The following is a 19868-nucleotide window of genomic DNA, read 5'->3' on the forward strand; positions in this document are numbered from 1 at the left end:
TGTGCTTTGTTTGATTGTCTGGTCAGCTCTTTTCTTCCTGGCAAATTTTTAACAGTACGTTCGCAGACGCCAGAGCCCAAGGCAAATGGAATACTGCAGGTGGCGTCTGACGTTAGGCACCAATACAAGTCAAAACAAAAGAACAAAACAAACAAAAGGAGCATAAATTATATGTTTGTGAAAATTTAGTGAATGAATTGGAAAGATTGTGATTTGTGACATTTAAACTAAACAAACTATTGAAAACAAAGTGTCGCATGCATTTTTTTCATTAAACTACTGTAATATTTACGCTAGAGGCGCTAATATGCCAATTTTTCTCAACGATGACAAAAAATTTAAATTAAGATTTAAGAAATCATTGTCGACCTCCGAATTATCCTATGCTCAGTTGTATATTCTTGACACGGATCAAAAACTGATATTAGGGCACAACACCATTCAAATTGCGATAACTTTTTGCTCAAAGAAATCGATTAACCCTAATCCCAAGTCAAGGCATGTTGGCACCATAATCCCATGTCGATGGGTCGTTCGCGTCTGGCGCTTATTTCTTTCTACTATATAACACCATCAGAAAATTAGAAAAAATTCATAAGGTATCTTCTAAGCTTTAACAACATTTTATCATAAACAAATGGTATGAAATATGCACCGTGCAGTAGTTTCATAAAAAATACATGATTTCTCAACGAATTGGCCGGACACGAACGACCAATCGACATGGGATATACTTTCGAATATAGTCCCATTGATCTTCTTTGCCAATAATTTGGAACGAAGCATGGTTCCTGGAACTGCTTTACTATGCTTAGATCGGTTATTATTATTCACTAAAAAGCGGCCGCCGTAGCCGAATTGGTTGGTGCGTGACTACCATTCGGAATTCACAGAGAGAACATAGGTTCGAATCTCGGTGAAACACCAAAAATAAGAAAAACATTTTTCTAATAGCGGTCGCCCCTCGGCAGGCAATGGCAATTTTTGCCATGAAAAAGCTCCTCATAAAAATATCTGCCGATCGGAGTCGGCTTGAAACTGTAGATCCCTCCATTTGTGAAACAACATCAAGACGCGCGCCACAAATAGGAGAAGGAGCTCGGCCAAACACCCAAAAAGGGTGCACGCGCCAATTATATATATACATATATATATGCATATTAAGTCAATTGGATGCTTGAATCTCAATATGGTGCAATTCTTGAAAATAATTCGACGGATCGGGAAATTTTGTGTGCAAAAAATTAGCACTGTTCGATAATTAATACTGAAAAGGTTTATATGTTGCCCAGAGAAGAAAAGCATTATTATAGCAAATTTCCAATTATTGTAGCGTTCCAAGTCAGACATCGGCAAGTGTTGGTGTTTTCCCAAAAGAGAATATCTTTACGCGTGACAGCTGTGTGTAGCTTAGAGTAGAATACAATCTTGTAAAGATATGAAAATTAAAATTAACGACCAAAGGAAATATGCTGCAAATATAGTTTACATGGAGAACTTATAAAAATAAGTTAGTGTTTAAAATAAAAAGTAATAATGGAGATTTCATATTTTCTCGATTTTTGGGGTGTAAATGATGATAGGCAATCGAGTGGCGCACATATGTACTAGGTGAATAGTGTTGAATATGACTGCAGATTCGGAAATAAAACCTTCTAAAGATATAACAGAATTGCAGCCCCTTAACTGATATTTACATATACTATCACATATTTGTGCATATGGAAGAGCAGAAACTAAAGAAAAGAACAACATGTATACCACAATACAGTAAATCACAATGCAACTGGTTATGGTTACGGCGAAAACCAAAATTCAATTAGTCCTATGGTTATGACTGCGGAATTATCGCATGTTATTAGTGCAAAGGGTTGAAATATACTTTATTTAAATTCCATTCAGATTCCATAGGAGAATCACTGCTTTGCATATGGTCTTAATTTTAGTTCAAACGGGTTGCGAGAAAGAAAAATGATTTGCATGTTTTAATAAACTCGGCCACTTTGTATCAGTGAAAAACCATGATTCAATTATTAAAAATACTATACTATATTTACTTGAAATTCCAATTACAATGTAGGTACATACTTAGATTGTTTTTAATATTGTGCAAGCAAATTTATTATAATTTCATGTTTTCTTTGCTTCATTTTCCATAATTGAAATAGTATTTAAAATGACATTTTCATTCCCTTTCAGCAATGTCTTTGCCTACTGAATTTTTATCTGCTCATGACTATTTTAGAGCTTCAGTTAATTTCCTTCAAACTCATTCCTGGATCTATCATAGTGCTAACACCCGATTCATAAAAGCTGGCGTATTTGAAAAGTTTCCTCCAGATTTCGTGGAATATTTTCTAAAATTGAAAAATAGCGATTTAAATAAATTTCCATTTTTACACGAATGTGACGATTTCAATAATGGCATTGACTCTCCAGCCCTACAATCATTTCGTTCAACACTCCGCAAACTCATACCTAAGCAAGCATATGACTACACTGATCACAGTGATCTGACCCCAAGGCAAGTGCTACTTAAAAGTCAATTGCGAAAGATAAGAGTCAAGAAGCAGCACGAAATCATTCAACTAACTAAAGTTATACTCACGCATTGTTGTGATGCGTCCTTGTTGCTCGATTTTGGGGCTGGCTTGGGGTACCTTAGTGAGTCATTGTGCAGCGTTAATACAAGTTGGTGTGTACTTGGTCTGGAGTCTGATAATTGTCGTGTAACGGCTGCACGGAAACGTCTGCAACAACAGATGCCAGAAGCCAGCAGACGTGTCATTTATGTGCAACAACTCATTGAAGCGAACTCTAGCAGTGCTATTAAGCAACATATTGCCTGTAGTAGATTCGACGACTCACAGGCGATGCTCGGAAAATGGGCAATTATAGGATTACACGCATGTGCTGACCTCTCTGTGACGGCAATAAACTTATTCCTTGAGTTGGCAGAAGTTAAGTGCTTAGTCATCATGCCATGTTGCTATCATAAGCTACAGCAGACTACCGATGGAAATTTCTTAAACTTTCCACTCAGCAAATCGTTAAAAAAAATTGTTGCAGAGAAAAAAGAGGATATTGAGAGTTACTTAAATCGTCCCTTTCTACGTCTGGCTTGTCAAGAAACCAGTGCGCGTTGGCGTAATAGTTCAGGGGATGAGCACCTGGCGCATGGAAAACAAATGTTCTGGCGCGCTGTAGCCGATGCCATCATTGATGATGAGACGGAAACAATCAGAACTTTAGTAAAAAGTCAACGGCCTGCTGCAGATATATATAAAACAGAAAGTTTTGCCAATTTTTGCCAACACTACGAGCTGAGATCAAAAGCAACGGATGTGCAGCATCTGCCTGGTGCCTTGTGGAATGATAAGCACGAAGAGAAATTTAATGAAATCGTAGAAAAGTATTCTGATACAGGTCCCAAATTGGCGGAAGCTTTGACTTGTTTGCAAACAACGTTACAGGTGAGTGATTTTTGCAATGGCAATATTCATCTACATACATACATACATGCATGCACATTTAAAATCTAAATTATCTCACAGATATCTTTTAATCGCAAAATCTCTTCATATTGGCTTTGTCGAATAAATAATCTGCCTACATATGCATGTATATGTGTATAGTTGTGTTCATATTAAAATCAGTGCGATCTCTAAAGGGGGAAAACACGACTTCCTCCAAAGTAAATTGAATAAAATATTAAATGGTTCCCACTTTTTAAAGGCCCGATGTATGCAAATTTAATTTAAAAAAAGATTTTTTTGTTTGCACTTTCTTCCAATGAAACGAGAAAATTCACAAAAACGCAAGAAATCTTGTTCACAAAAATAGGAGCAAAGAATATTTAGTATAGAAAAGTATCAATTGGAGAAACGTATGATCAAATAATGTTCATTAGCAGTCTCTGGTTTAAAGAAGCCAGTTTTTCACTATAAAATAAACAGCAAGAGACTGAATTGCTTAAAAGGCCCGATGTATGCAAAATTAATTTAAAAAAAGATTTTTTTGTTTGCACTTTTTTCCAATGAAACGAGAAAATTCACAAAAACGCAAGAAATCTTGTTCACAAAAATAGGAGCAAAGAATATTTAGTATAGAAAAGTATCAATTGGAGAAACGTATGATCAAATAATGTTCATTAACAGTCTCTGGTTTAAAGAAGCCAGTTTTTCACTATAAAATAAACAGCAAGAGACTGAATTGCTTAAAAGGCCCGATGTATGCAAAATTAATTTAAAAAAAGATTTTTTTGTTTGCACTTTCTTCCAATGAAACGAGAAAATTCACAAAAACGCAAGAAATCTTGTTCACAAAAATAGGAGCAAAGAATATTTAGTATAGAAAAGTATCAATTGGAGAAACGTATGATCAAATAATGTTCATTAACAGTCTCTGGTTTAAACAAGCCAGTTTTTCACTATAAAATAAACAGCAAGAGACTGAATTGCTTAAATATAACAACAGTTGCGTATTATTCGTATGTAATTATGAACAAATAAAGTTAACGGTGCAGGCTAGCTTCAGGTAGCCTTAATAACAACAATATCATAACTTCTAACGAAAATGAAGAACGTCGAGAGGATGTTGATGTCACTGAATTAGTGTCAAGCACAAGCCAAAGTGAGTCACAATCATCACAAAAAGCAAAGAAACTAAATCGGTAGAAAACAACTGATGAAGATCGTTTCTTAAAAATAGAGCAAGAAAAGTTAGGAATTATTCAAAATAACCAAAAAATGAAGAATTACAAGTAGTGATTACAATTATCTTATCAGTTATGAAAAATATAACTGAAATGTCCTATTTCGCCCGAAAGTAAGCAACATTGCTCTTGAAATAATGAACCCTAGTAATTCAATTTCAAATATACAAAATACATTTCTTTTAAACAGCACTATTTTTTTTTGGGTTGTCAGAATAAACAATCAAATAAAACATATTTTTTGATTTTTACTTATCTGAAAGTAACAGATAACATCTCTTCAGGCGTAGTGCTAGCGGTTAGATTTCTTTTTATTGCGTCTTCTATCATATATGTATGTATTTGTCAGAATGTATCTGCAGTCAATCTATAATACCGATCGGTCCTCGCTTTCCCTCAGTGATTTTTGTAAATTGCGAATTTCTCCGTTCATAAGTCTGTTCTTGAATATTTGCGCCTTAAAAACGATTTTTCCAATAAAAGAAAGTTTACTTCAGTTTTGATAGCTGAGAATGGCAAACTATTTTGACATTTCTATTTGGTAAGGTGTGGCAAGTCATCATGAATCGTTTAACGTCATACTCAAGCTCTTAAAAACATCCTATATGTACATTTGTTAAGCCATCAAGTGTGCATTTGTAAATACATATGTACATATACATATATACCTATATTCATATGTAGATAAAAATTGTGTTTTTTATATAAATAAAGGCATAACTAAATAGACGTCTTATATCAGACTTTATGCACAGCCAAAGTTAATATACGCGTATGTATTTTCATGCAATAAAATAAATAAAGGGTGATCAGATCGGAGGTACTTTTCCTAATAGGGTTTTTTTTGACAGATCACACGTCACTACTGTCAAACTAAATACATAATTTTTTTCAGTATTCATTGACATTTCATCGCGTTGAGCCTCAACAACATTTACAAATCGTTTATTACGAAAATTGACGCTCTGTGTAAAATTTTCATCGCGCGCTCAGGCCAACTTATGATGTACATAACTGTCCTACCGAACGCACTATTTGGCAAACCATCGGATTGGATGAGACTCGGTGGATTAGACCACGTACAGCCCGAAGTGAAGAGAATATTATGGCTGTAAATTAGAGTTTTGCCGAAGACCCATAATAATCGATGCGGCACCGATCTCAAAAATTTGGCCTATCTAACAAACAGTCGCCGCACTCACATATCGGCACCCACGTCACTGTTGATAGTTATGATTTCGAGGTTGTAAGAGACTTCATTTATTTAGGAACCAGGATTAATACCGATAATAATGTCAGCCTTGAAATCCAATGGAAAAGTCTTTTATCATACCCGCCCTATCGTATGGCAGAGAAATTTGGACGATGACAATATCCGATGAGGCATCCCTTCGAGTGTTTGAGAGAAAGATTGTGCGGAAAATTTTTCAATCTTTGCACCTTGACGATGGCGAATATCGTAGGCGACGGAACAATGAGCTGTATAAGCTTTACAGCGACCTAGACATAGTGCAACAAATAAAGATACAGCGGCTCCGCTAGCTGGGTTACGTCGTCCGAGTGGGTAAAAACGCTCATGTCATCGTCCAAGCTTCTGCGCCATAGCATAAGACGAGCATGATGAGATCTGCGGCTCCCACGATCTTTTCTAGCATCAGGTTAAAGAAATTACACGATAGCGATAGCAAACTAAATTTACAATGAACCCGCTTCGTCTGTGAAAGAATTAATTAGGGTTATAATGTTTAGGTAACATAATAGCGTCATACCTATTAGCTAAAATTCGCAACTTCGGGATCGATTTAAATTAAAATTCAAAATTAATTTACAAAATAAAATTCTTGGATTAAGTTAGACCACTTGTTGTTGATATCACACTTCACAAGTTCTACTAATAACTTCTATTGGTACCATATATTTATTTATACACATATCGTCCCCTTAGTATTAAAATAGCCTATAAATTTTTTGATGTTTTGAGAAGATGAATTTCAAACTTTTTGTCGAAAGTAGCTCTCACTCAAATCTCGTTATGTCTATAAATATTTATTATTTTTTTACTGACGTTTTGACCCACTTTGTGGAACTAGAATTTGACAAAATTTTGACCACATATAAAATCGACGATGGAGAATCCAAAAATTCAAAAAAAAAAAAAAAATAATAGCCTATGAGCACATAGGCTATTGTTATACTAAGGGGATATAAAATAAATTTACCTTGCCCATAAAATATATTATTTGCTTTCAAATTTAATTTATTTTTTTAAGCCGTTCGCAGTTTGTTTCCATTTAACCAATTAAGTAAAAAAAATACTTTTTGCTACCATTTTTACCAAAAGAAATTTAATTTTTCCACTTTCCTCACCTATCTTAAATGCAACCTTTTGTAAGGGAGTGTCGGAAGTCGAATGTCACAAGTGATTCAAATAATTGAATGATGCTTGTTGCCATAAAATTTACTTCAAGCCATATTTTGAATTTTGAGAAACGTGTTTACTCTACCTGTGACAATTTACATCACCTAATTATTTCATGTTTTTAGCTTTAAGAAATAAGTTGGGAATTTTGACTTGACAAAATGTTTATTTTAAGTTTTTCTAAAACTTCAAGCCAAGATTTTTTTTTTTGTGTTCCGAAAATTAAAAAACAAGTACATCTGCTACTCGTTTCTTAAACGCAAGTGCTGGCAACTCATAACATAATTTGAAGATTAATATTTATTTACAAAAACTAAAAAAGCTTAATCCCAATTTATTGGATAATTACTTAATTTTTATTTTCAGAAACTCTGCGAGAATATTGTGCTTTACGATCGTTTGTGTTATATGCAGGAATACGCAGAGGAGCGACCAAATTTAAAACTAAATGTACAAATTCAGAAGATTTTGGATGAGAAGTTATCACCACGCTGCTATGCCTTAATCGCGGAAAAATTATAGCATTAATGACGGCGAAAGTGAAAATAATGGCCGAATGCGTGTTCTGTGCACCAATGTACCATTGTATGTGTGTTTGTTTGTAAGTTAAAAGCTTAGAGTGTACATTTATTCACATTTTAAGCGAAATTCAAGAGGATGTATAAAAAACATTTATGTGTGGGCGCGATAGCTTTGTGATATTAGAAGATATACTCGTACACTCTAGATGTGCTTATATGTTACGGTGTTTTACTTTTGTGCAAATTAATTTAAGTAGGACTGCTTAGAAAACAATGACCACTTTTTTAACTTTGAAAGTTGTTTATTAAAGTAAAAATCTATCGTATTTTTAAAGACAATAGAAAGTTAAAAGAAAATATGATCAACTGACTCGAATATTTTTTTGCTTATTTTTTTTATTCCCGACTGAAATCAATACCGTGTAGGGTTCTGCGACATTCCTGATTATTCTCTTCTTCTTCTTACCTGGCGCGAATAACCACTAACGCGATTTTGGCCGAGTTTAACAAAGTGCGCCAGTCGTTTCTTTCTCGTGCTAACCGGCGCCAGTTGGACACACCAAGTGAAGCCAAGTCCTTCTCGACTTGATCTATCCAACGCAAAGGAGGCCTTCCTCTTCCTCTGCTACCACCAGCTGGTACCACAGCAAATACTTTCAGAGCCGGAGCGTTTATATGCATTCGGACGAAATGACCCAGTCAACGTAGCCGCGGGATCTTTATTCGCTGCGCTATGTCTATGTCGTCGTAAAGCTCATACAGTTCGTCGTTCCATCGCCTACAATATTCGCCGTGGCCAACGTGCAAAGGTCCAAAAATCTCCATCGGATATTGTCATCGTCCTCGTCATACATTAGGACTGGCATGATGAGAGCCTTGTAGAGCGTTAGTTTTGTTCGTCAAGAGAGGACTTTACTACTCAATTGCCTACTTAGTCCAAAGTAGTACTTGTTGGCAAGAGAGAATACGTTGGATTTCCAGGCTGATATTGTTATCGGTGTTAATGTTGGTTTCTAAATAAACAAAGTCTTTTACAACCTCGAAATCATAACTGTCAACAGTGACGTGGGTGCCGATATGTGAGTGCGACGATTGTTTGTTTGATAACCTAGTATACCAACAATTCATACGGCTTACAAAGAACTCAAAATATTTTTTACATTTTACTACATATTGTTAACAATAAATGTGATTTAAACTCAATTGTGATTTAAAAATTAAACCTTCCACCTTTCACCTGCTTCATAAAGTCACCTGTATATGTTTTGAGTATATGTATTTCTATGAGCACAGGAAACTGCGTAGGGCAATTGGGGCGAAAATTGCATGAGATGTCTCTATGAAACTTTGCTATTGCATCAATTAATGTTTTACTAGATTTGTGCGTCAACTTCCTAAAAAATGCTGGGAGTACTTTCTGGGTTTAAAGGCCAAGTACTAACATATATGTATGTATTTCCTTTTGGCTGCGATTTTCGCTTAAGTTTTATTATTTTCTGTATAAGCAAAAAAACAATAATTTATTTTGAAAGCACGTCACTCAGCATAAAAGATTTAAGCATACATTAACATTAAATCGCAGAACTATGTTTTTTCTGTATAAACTCAAATAATTGCATTGTCATGTATCTAACTGAAATAAAAACGAGAAGGCAATCAATGAAAATATTTCATTTAATATTTATATATATTTGTATGCTCTAACTTAACGAAATTACAAAGTTGGTTTAATAGTTAAATAACGTTTTTACACATACATATATCACTCAATTAAAAATTAAATTTCATTTAGTTAATTGATTTTCGCTTTTCTATATTTTTATAATAATAAATATAATTACATATGTACTTTTTATATTATTATAATTTTTTACAATTCCATGTGGAAAATATAAATATATATATGCATATATATATGCACACATATACATACATATACAACATTTCCACCTTTTAAATTAAATATCTGTATAAATATACATACTTGTGTATGCTTGGTCTTTTGGTTATGTTTGTGTATGTAGTGAGAATTAAAATTTATCCAGCCCTTTTTTAAATTTTAATTTCACCTTTCGGTGTAAATATGCTATTTTATTTGTTAGTTAAATATTTCTTTATTTTCAAGCGTTTCCTTTTGTAGTTTTTTCCGATTGCCCGCATCATTTTCTTGTATCTCAGCTTTTATTTTCGTTTCACAAGAAGGTGTATTTTTTCTGCTGTAAACTATGAATGTTTTCTTTTTACTACTGATATCATGCCTTCTATGAATCTAGTTACCGTTGTTGGTTTTGCGATATTGTTAGTTGAGACTGAAGCTGTTGCTATAAATCGTATCGCTTACTTTCCTTCCTCAATGCTATGCGCAACCGTCAACTGGTTGATGATGTTGTTAATCTCATCACTAAAACAAAAAGTAAATCAAAAATGGAATGAGTTGAAATATGAATAGTTTTGTACTATGATATTGTATTCGGAAATAACAATTTATAGTTTATAGTTTATGAAGAAATCAATACATTTGCGCTTTGAGAATGTAATGATTGATTTACTCACATATTGCGGCATCGATAGTAGTTTCTAAAACCAGTATATACACAGGATATCATGGAAGATGATTGCAATTGGGGTTGTTGTTGCTGTTGCTTCTCTGAAAAATTTTCGTGTTCACTGTATGCTAGTTTGTTATCCCCCATATGTTGCAAAGCAAAACCATCTACATTGTCATCGGCGGTTTGTTTTTCGTAGGGAGAAAAGAGTTCAGCGGCCGAGTTGCCTTCAGCTCGCTTACCATAGCGTGAGCCCAAGAAGAAGCGATCGTTGCGTGGGACTACACTGAGTCGACGGATCTTTGAAGAGCTAAGTCCTATACCGCCGCCGGATCGTCCATATCGGCTGCCCACAAAAAAGGAAGGACGCTTGTGTGGTGTTAGGTGTTCTGTTAAGTAACGAATTAAGGGACATTTATATTTTTTTAACTTCTTAATTACTTATGACAGTGTATCTAAAATAAACAAGTAAGGCAGGCCAATTAGGCCCAGATCGAAATTCATATACCCTCGCACTTTATAATAAATTTAATTTAGGCTAACTGTTAATTTTCAGAATCAGACAAACTCATGGACAATGATAGTTACAGCTTATACGAGGTGTGTTCAAAAAGTATCGCGAATTTTTAATTTTCGCAGGTTACGTATATTCGAATTTCAATTTATTTGTGACAATATGTTGGGTCGCCGCAAAATTCTTACCAAAACTGCTCAATTTCGACCAAAAGCAGCATCGCATCACATTGCTAATGAGATGTTGGACTCTGTCCGCGACGGCCCCAATTTGCTTCAGAGGGTCATAACTGGTGACGAATCGTGGGTTTATGGTTATGACGTGGAAACCAAAGCTCAATCATCTCAATGGAAGCTGCCGCACGAACCAAGACCGAAAAAAGCTCGCCAAGTTCGGTCGAACGTAAAAGTTTTGCTTACCGTTTTCTTCGATTGTGCGCGACTTTTTGGCCAAAAACAACACACTAATGATGCCACAGCCAGCATATTTTCCAGATCTGGCCCCCTGTGACTTTTTCTTGTTCCCGGAACTGAAGAGGTCCATGAAAGGAAGACGCTACGCTACGATTGACGAGATAAAGACGGCATCCAAGGAGAAGTTGAACAAGATAAAAAAAAAGTTTTTTTTGAAGTGCTGCGAAGAATGGAAAAAACGTTGGCACAAGTGCATAATATCTCATGGGGATTACTTTGAAGGGGACAAAATAGATATTAATGAATAAATAAATAATTTAAAAAAAAAAACACAAAATTCGCGATACTGTTTGAACACACCTCGTACTGATGATTATTTTTACTGCATGACCTAGTAAAAATGTTATTTTATTATTTAAGTATTACCGGAAAACACAAAATTATTAACAACTTGAACAAATTGAATTGGACCAGCGCATCTGAAATAGCGCATTTTTATCGATTTGCAAGAAAAACATAAATTAGTTATTTCAAATTATTAGTTAAATTTATTTATTAATTTATTTTTTGTTTTATTTATTTTTTTAAGTATTTTGTTATTATTATTTTTTAGAACTGCGTTATACCTACGAGGTAAACTTTCTATTAGCGCTTCCTATACTCCTAGCCATAGTTCATTGATATTTTTACGTTTTTTTGCTCAATTTAATTGTTTCCTGTAAAATCTTTATTGGGCACGAAAATGATAAGAGGACCTCACTTGAAAAAAAAAAACATTATTGGGTCCTTTACACAATGGCATTAAATGTATTACTACAGATCAAAATATGCTGAAAAGAATTAAAGTTCGGAAGACGCCTTCGCGAAAGACCACAATTCAGCAGGAGAAGACCATGGTTAAGTAAAGCAAGCGTGACAATTTTAAGTCCTCTCGAGCGATATCCCTGGAGATAACTATAGTTCAAGCCCCGGTAGACAACAAAGACCGTAAAGTACGGCGGGATAACTTGAAAGTTTGGGGATCATTTTCCTAGTATGTAGTTGGACCAATCGGAGAATAAATAGCAATATGGATAGGTTTGTTCATCTTGATTTTCTCAAAAATCCGATGATGTGAGTCTTGATATTTTTCCGCATATGGAGGAACATACAGTTTTATACCGTCTCCGAACGGAAACTGGTATGTCTTTTCCTGTCACTTAATGTTTCGTGATCGGGGTTTCGAACCCGTGCACTTCCCGAAACAACCCATTCGGCAACAACGGCCGCTATATTTGACACCATGATAATATAGGGAAAAGATTTGAATTTTCGAAACAGTCAAATATATGTATTTTAAAATATCTCGACGGAAGTGAGACATATGTAAGTACACAATAAGATGTAAAGAAGCTGGAGAAGAACATCATGGAAAAAAGTGTACATTATCCTGTGTGGTTACCTTTCTTCGTGTGGATTAAATACGGACGAACACCGTTTTTCGCGCGATAAGTTATATATGTACATATAAGTTTTTCTTTTGAAACAATTTGACGGAAAGTACACTTTAGTCAACACGTTATTCTCATAAAAGTTGTTTGCAGATGCATGACCTTATGGATTAAATTAGCGATTTCCTCACATTTTCAGGGATTTAAATTGGTTTTTTTATTTATTTCGACTTATATGTATGTAAGTATATAAGAAACCTTAAATATACGAACCGTAGTTATTTTCATCCAGCACATTATATTCTGATTGTTTAGGCTCGTCTCTTCCGCCACTACCAGCGAATACTGGTTCGAATGCGTAATGCGCCAGTACAGTGAATGTGGCCAACAAAATGATACCCTTGTAGCAGGCGGCCGGATGAGACATTTTAATCGTGTTTGCTGTAATGGTGAGAAGCCAAAATGGGTGAAAGTCAACTACTTAGTTATAGTATATTCAATCGTAAGCCTCGCCTCCTTGCCGCTGTTATCAAGCACTGTAATCGAAGAATATGGCGCAAGATATAGAATGTGTGAATAAAATATAAATAAATGTGCTATTATGTTTTGCGTTTAGATCTTATAGAATAATGCAACACAATAATACAAAATTTAAAGAAGATGTAAATTAAATAACAATAAAGATGAGCGGATTGAAAAATTCAATAGGGCGAAGGATTTTGGTGCGCGAAAAGCAAGACAAACAATTGATAGCCGTAGGTGTTTTTTCTTTGGTTTCACTAGCAAGGTAAAATATATGAAAGTGTACAGTACTTTCCTCTAGTGGATACACCCGTTAGCTACAAAATTGTAAGTAATGCTATTTCTATGCAATATACTTCTACAATATATATGTATATGTATGTATGTATGTATGAGTATGTAAACAATTTTATGATGAACACCAATTTTTTTGTTCTGAAAAACCTTTTTAAAATGCAGATACATTTTAAACTACTTGAGAAAACGGCTCTTAACTGTAACAATGCCTTATACTTGTAATAAATAACGAATTTAATAATGGGTGGCTACGTGTTCATAAAATGACGTTTTTATTTCCACTTAAGAGGAATACCGGCGGAATGTTAAATTGCATAAAGAGGAAACAACTTTTAGAGAAATTGGAAATTTAATGAGCAGGACTGATTCTATAGTGCAATACATAATTTATTGATGCAAAAGTGACTCTTCGATTGCAAATAGGCCAAGAGAAGAAACTTAAATAATGTCCGTTAGAATATAGATGTAAGAATATAGACTGCTGGAAAACGGTAAAATATAACCTAATCACTACTTTTTGTACTTATTTTATTGTTTCAAGGTATTATTCATAACTAAAAACAAATATAATTCAAGTAAGTAGAATGGGAAGTGAATCGAAACACAAATGAATCAAGGGAAGCCCTAAAACTTCGATTATACTCGACATTAATAAATTCGCTTTGTTAATTATTTGAATATTTAATTACTTAATTTTAACACAGTTTAGAATACATTAAATACGCAATCGAATAAACTTAATTAAATCACTCAATTAAATTCATTTTAACTCTCTGAAAACGTTTTCGTCGAGAAAACTCGCCATCGCCTAAAAATACAATATTTAACACAGTTTAGAATACATTAAATACGCAATCGAATAAACTTAATTAAATCACTCAATTAAATTCATTTTAACTCTCTGAAAACGTTTTCGTCGAGAAAACTCGCCATCGCCTAAAAATACAATATTTAACACAGTTTAGAATACTTAAATACGCAATCGAATAAACTTAATTAAATCACTCAATTAAATTCATTTTAACTCTCTGAAAACGTTTTCGTCGAGAAAACTCGCCATCACCTAAAAATATTTAACACAGTTTAGAATACTTAAATACGCAATCGAATAAACTTAATTAAATCACTCAATTAAATTCATTTTAACTCTCTGAAAACGTTTTCGTCGAGAAAACTCGCCATCGCCTAAAAATATTTAAGCCTTGCACCTTTTCAAAATAAAACAAAACGCTTAAAGGGGTAAGCGTTTGAGCCACTGTATGCAAGTAACCAATAACACGTTGTAATTAAGTATTGCTAGGTTTACAAACTATTTCCTCCATGTTTCTATTCCATTTTTGTTTGGTATATTTTTATTTACCATAATACATATATATATATATATATACTTTTTTGATTATTTATTAATATCTATATTTCCAATTTTAGTTTTATGAAGTATTTTTATTTTTTCGTAATATGAATTATTAATAAAAAAAGTTGTTTCAAGACTATTTCACGTGTCCCGACTGTACTTGTGGCCCACGACCATTATCAACAATTCAGCCAGCATAAAATTTTATTGCCGCAGCGCCGCATTTTCTTCTGCTCAAAGTACTGTTTTATCGTACATAATCGAAAGCGTATAAAATACCTAGTTATGTTGAATGTTTGCGCGAGTTTCGATGCGTTGAAATCTATCGCAAAGTGTGCAACATGTGGCAGGTGTTTGCCGCTATCTTGCGCCGTGCAACTTTTCAATTGAACTCCGGTGAAAAAAACACTACACGGAGAAGCTGCAGCGTTGTCGTTAATGTAGCAATTATGACTGGTGTAATTCAATTACCACCCAAGTGCTATGCAATCAGGCCGCAGACAAAAAGTCAATTGAAACGACAAAGAAGTAAAAACACGGAAACTATGTATGTACATGTAGAATGTGCACATAGTTGTTTTTGTTTTCGCATGGCTACTGGAATTCTGCAGAGAGAATATTAAAATAAACCAAATTGATAGTTTGTGGCCACAAAGCGTCGCATAGTACCACGGTGGTCGGAAAAACCATACCTTTGAACATGTGGCATATGAGTGACATGCTGTCGGCTTGAATAGACCTCAATTAAATCATACGTCCTGAAATGAAATTGTATATGCGCACTTACATGTTCTTTGAGGCCAGCGACGCGGAGGTACTGCTGATGGAAGGGAGTTTTAAATTCGCGTCTCGCAACTTTTCGCATTTTTTGTTTGATAAAAAAATGATAAAATACAAAATTGCGTAGATTGAAGTGTAAAAAAGTGAAAATATGACGTCACGTATTTGTTATTCCAAAACAGGATTATTAATGTTTTACAATTCCAATGTTTTTGAAAATCTCCATACAATATTTGTGGAGTTTCGCAGCCGATACTTGAAGAGTGGAACCCAATTAGTCCAGAATATAAAGAAAACTGGTTTACTCCATGCCACGTAGATTCCAAGGCGTAATTGTTAATAAAGGGTACCCAACAAAGTACAACAAAGTAAAATTTAAAATATTAGAAATAAATAGTTGCTCGTTTTTGACTGTATCATTTAAGCGGCGGCTGGAATTTTCTGTATTTGTTTTTTTTTTTTTGTATTCAAATGAAACGAATGGACACTCTTGCGTATTTTATGTTGAGAAATGAAATAAAGCAAAATAAAAAAGATGTCTGCATACTCTATATTTCCATTTTTGCAAAATACTGTGAAATGTAGACTACTTTACAAAAAATCGTATCTGTATCAAATAAGGTGTGAGTGACTGTGTATATACATACGCCGTTGCATAATTATGAGCTGACAATAATATAATATTACTTAAATTTTTTTTTGTATTTAAGAGAAAATAATTTTACATGCAATGTTTGGGCAAGTATGTTAAGGGGACAGATACCTGTGAAATTTCGAAACAATTTTTTTTGTTTTTTCATAAAATGTTAATATAATCCTTTAAGAATATGTCAAAAAAATTTTAGAACGTAAATTTAAGTATTTCCTATATTTCTTTTTGCGTTCGAGCGCTGGGAGAGGTAAAGTTATGTATTCAAACTTTATACGCGTTTTTCTCAAAACTATATTTTTCGAATTGGCGTACACGATAACTCGAAAAGTTATTGACCGATCTCCCTGAAATTTTTTTTTCTTTTTTATGATATTACTTTCTATGTGAATTTACAATTTCGAAAATTTTGCAAAAAAATTCCCCCCAAAATTAATTTTTTTTATGCATTTTATCGCGCGAATTTTTTTCTTTCATTTTTGTTTCATTCATATAGAAATTATGATATTATATTAATAAGCAAAAACATTTTTGGTTTTTTGTTTTCAAGTCACTGATGCCAATGCTACAATGCCCGCCGATTGAGAAGCCCCGCTGCGACCTTCCTGGAAGAATTGAGTGCGCATCCGCCATTTTAAATGATTAAAATAAAAAAAAAATTATATTAATTTAATGTATAAATAAACTGTACGCCAATTTTGAAAAAAATATATTGACTTATTCATTTAAAATAATTTTAATGAAAATCAGGGAAAATACGGCCGTTTGCTGGCATCAGTCCCCTTAAGAGTAAGAAATTCACATTACAAGCAAATAAAAAGACATAATTTGCCATGTTTTGCAAAGTGCCACATGATACACAACTTACAGAAATGGGAAATAAGTCGTTTAATGGAAAGAAGTGTAGACGACGAAGTATAAATTGAACTGCAAAAGTTATTTGATTCAATGTCGAACAGTATCTTTAAAGTTATTGAAAATAATACATCACTAGGGTGAGCAAAAAAAATATTTTTAAAGAATCCCCAAAGTGCATGTACAATATTGCAACAGTTATATTTGTTATATTCTTAACAAAGCGCGCCAGTCGTTTCTTTCTTGTGCTAACCGGCGCCAGTTGGGCATACCCAGTGAAGCCAAGTCCTTCTTCACCTGATCTTTCCAACGCAGAGGAGGCCTTTCTATTCCTCTGCTACCACCAGGTGGTACCGCATCGAATACTTTCAGAGCCGGAGCGTTTGTATCCATTCGCTAGTTGTTTATGTTGCTTGTTATGTGAACTTCTTTCTCTCAACACACTTGTCCAAACAGTACATGTACAAAATTTTTCTCTCAAACACAATACAAAATTAAGTAATATTGTTGTGCGATTATAATTATGAAACGGGGTGTATATAACTGGCGTTTACCATCTTTTTGGGTGGTTCAGACCTAATGCAGGCTGGCTTTATAATTCTTTAGTAAAAGTTCTGGAATTTGATACCCTGCTACGAGTATATTTTTAAACGCGTCTTAATATACTTATACATATATAATATATTATATATATATACATATATTAATTCTATATATATATATTTATAAGTGGCACTTACACCCTTTTTTGGGTGTTTGGTTTTAACGGTTTTAACAGTTTTAAGCCGACTCCGAACGGCAAATGGTTTCTTAGGAAGAGCTTTTTCTTGGCAAAAATACACTCGGAGATTTCCTTTTGCCCACTATTAGAAAACACTTCCTTCATTTTGGTGTTTCACGGAGATTCGAACCTACGTTCTCTCTGAATTCCAAATGGTAGTCACGTACCAACCCATTCGGTTACGGCGGCCGCCATTGTAATAGATTGGCATGGGTAAATTCTTCACCCACAGCGTGAAAAAGAGAAAGATGATGTCCACAATTAATTATTTTTATATAGTTAAAAAGTTTCATGGCAATATTACGGGAGCTATGTAAGAGAAGAAAAGAGCTAAACATCTGCCATATCAGCGCTCAAAGCCTATATGTATACGAACATTTATGAGTTTAGGTATTGCTTTGAGAATCATCTCATTGATATGAAAAATAGTTCATTTCACATATGTATGTATGTGCGACGAGGGGTACAAACTCTACACGCATTATAGACAGGGGTATGAGAGTAGCGATATGTATCAGGGAGTTATTGTAATGTTCTTTGAAGTATACTTTTGAATTGAATATCGGTTTGTCGAAATTGTCTGTAATAATCGTTGGTACTTTGTACCGTTGCGAAATTATCGCTATCTTATGAAGATATTATTGTTGATGATCACTTCAACTGCAATTTCTTGGTTGAACCCTGCGTAACTGACATAATGGCACTTTTGGCCTTTTGCAAGCGAACTCAGTAACTCCGACTCTTGATGAAGTCAAGATGATATAATTAAAATTGACGTAAATAAAATTGATTAACACTGTGTAAAGAACTTGATATCTACTAACGACCAAATGCAATATTTCGAGATTTTATTTAGTACCTATTTTGCACTCATGTTCCCATCAAGACAATGGTTAAACGAGATAACGTTTGGTTCAATTGGGAAATTTAAAAAGCTATAGAGAAGCGGGATGAAATGTATGATCGTTCGAAAAGATGCGAAACAAGCGATTTTGTCAATCAGTTGATGGTTTTGAAGAAGAAGTTATTATTATTATTTTCTAAAGTGAAAAATTGTCAACGCTTGGTAGATCTTGACTCTATAAATGAAAAAATTGTTAATATTTCTGCACCTCAATTCGAGCGCACTAACATAAATTTATCTTGTCATCTACAAAATGTTCTAAATTTAAGTTTTTCGTGTGTTGATCAATCTGACGTCCAAAATGTTGAAAAACCATTAAAATCTTGCCCATAACTAAAGCCGACGGTGAATTCAGACCAATCGCAATTTTACTATGCAACTTGTGCCGTATCAACAAATGCGCATCCAACAATGCTCTAATTCTCAGCCCTAAGAAGTCTTGAGTGTTTGTTATTTCGAGAAAGGCGATCGACAATGAAAGATGATGTCCACAATTAATTATTTTTATATAGTTAAAAAGTTTCATGGCAATATTACGGGAGCTATGTAAGAGAAGAAAAGAGCTAAACATCTGCCATATCAGCGCTCAAAGCCTATATGTATACGAACATTTATGAGTTTAGGTATTGCTTTGAGAATCATCTCATTGATATGAAAAATAGTTCATTTCACATATGTATGTATGTGCGACGAGGGGTACAAACTCTACACGCATTATAGACAGGGGTATGAGAGTAGCGATATGTATCAGGGAGTTATTGTAATGTTCTTTGAAGTATGGTTGGTTGGTTGGTTAAAGTGGTGATTCTTCCAGAATCCAACTAGCGCTTTCGCGCCATTTTGTTGCCACATCCTCGTTGCCAACTTGTTTAACGGTTTTTTACAGCATAACTATATCCAGTCTGTGCGGTTAAGGAACCTTATTAGGTTGTTAACGTCGACGCCAGATAGTTGCTCGAGATTCTCGAACAGCGGTTGGCCCAGGGTTAAGAGTCTGTCCTTCCATAGGGCAGGGCATTCACAGAGGAAATGGAAGATTGTCTCCTTTTTCTCCGGTTGTTTGCAACTGTGACAGTATGTATTGTGAGGGATACCCATTTTGGCTGCTTGTTCTCCGATAGACCAAAAGCCAGTTATGACCGCCGTTAGTCTCCAGGCATCCCGTCGTT

At 34.4% G+C, this 19868-nt stretch overlaps 2 protein-coding genes across 6 annotated transcripts in view; one reads left to right on the forward strand and one right to left on the reverse strand.

Annotated features, from left to right (window-relative positions):
- Positions 1 to 70: 70 nt before the first annotated feature.
- Positions 71 to 7771, forward strand: LOC129243783 (probable methyltransferase-like protein 25). Of its 3 annotated transcripts, none has more exons than XM_054881084.1 (3): positions 71 to 173; positions 2200 to 3473; positions 7500 to 7771. In XM_054881084.1, exons 2-3 carry the CDS (start codon positions 2202 to 2204, stop codon positions 7653 to 7655), a joined length of 1428 nt encoding a protein of 475 aa, XP_054737059.1. In that variant the 5' UTR covers positions 71 to 173; positions 2200 to 2201; the 3' UTR covers positions 7656 to 7771. The 3 variants fall into 3 exon arrangements, with proteins under 3 accessions (XP_054737059.1, XP_054737060.1, XP_054737057.1); XM_054881085.1 differs by having other exon boundaries at positions 167 to 281; XM_054881082.1 differs by lacking the exon at positions 71 to 173 and adding an exon at positions 2021 to 2076.
- Positions 7772 to 9582: 1811 nt separating this feature from the next.
- The window catches only part of LOC129245901 (uncharacterized), a 63628-nt gene continuing 53342 nt past the window's right edge, over positions 9583 to 19868 (reverse strand). The window contains exons 2-5 of one of the 3 annotated variants that reach the window (XR_008582437.1): positions 12831 to 13093; positions 10208 to 10589; positions 9932 to 10055; positions 9583 to 9877 (exon numbers count right to left, since the gene is read on the reverse strand). Coding sequence is in view for 2 of the 3 variants with exons in the window: in XM_054884339.1 (XP_054740314.1) it covers positions 9992 to 10055; positions 10208 to 10589; positions 12831 to 12984 (600 nt within the window). In the remaining variant the exon portion in view is untranslated. Of the gene's footprint in view, positions 10056 to 10207; positions 10590 to 12830; positions 13094 to 19868 lie in introns of all 3 variants that reach the window. The other 2 variants (XM_054884339.1, XM_054884337.1) reach the window with 2 other exon arrangements.

This window comes from Anastrepha obliqua, chromosome 4 (assembly GCF_027943255.1).
Source record: "Anastrepha obliqua isolate idAnaObli1 chromosome 4, idAnaObli1_1.0, whole genome shotgun sequence".
NCBI classification, from domain to species: Eukaryota; Metazoa; Arthropoda; class Insecta; order Diptera; family Tephritidae; genus Anastrepha; species Anastrepha obliqua.

What these genes read in the sequence shown, in the direction of transcription:
- LOC129243783 (XM_054881082.1), top strand. Translation starts at nt 2,022, where the DNA reads ATGATTCAATTATTAAAAATACTATACTATATTTACTTGAAATTCCAA. An exon ending in CTTGAAATTCCAATTACAAT is followed by an intron (nt 2,077 to 2,199) that starts GTAGGTACATAC and finishes ATTCCCTTTCAG; the next exon opens with CAATGTCTTTGCCTACTGAA. An exon ending in GTTTGCAAACAACGTTACAG is followed by an intron (nt 3,474 to 7,499) that starts GTGAGTGATTTT and finishes TTTTATTTTCAG; the next exon opens with AAACTCTGCGAGAATATTGT.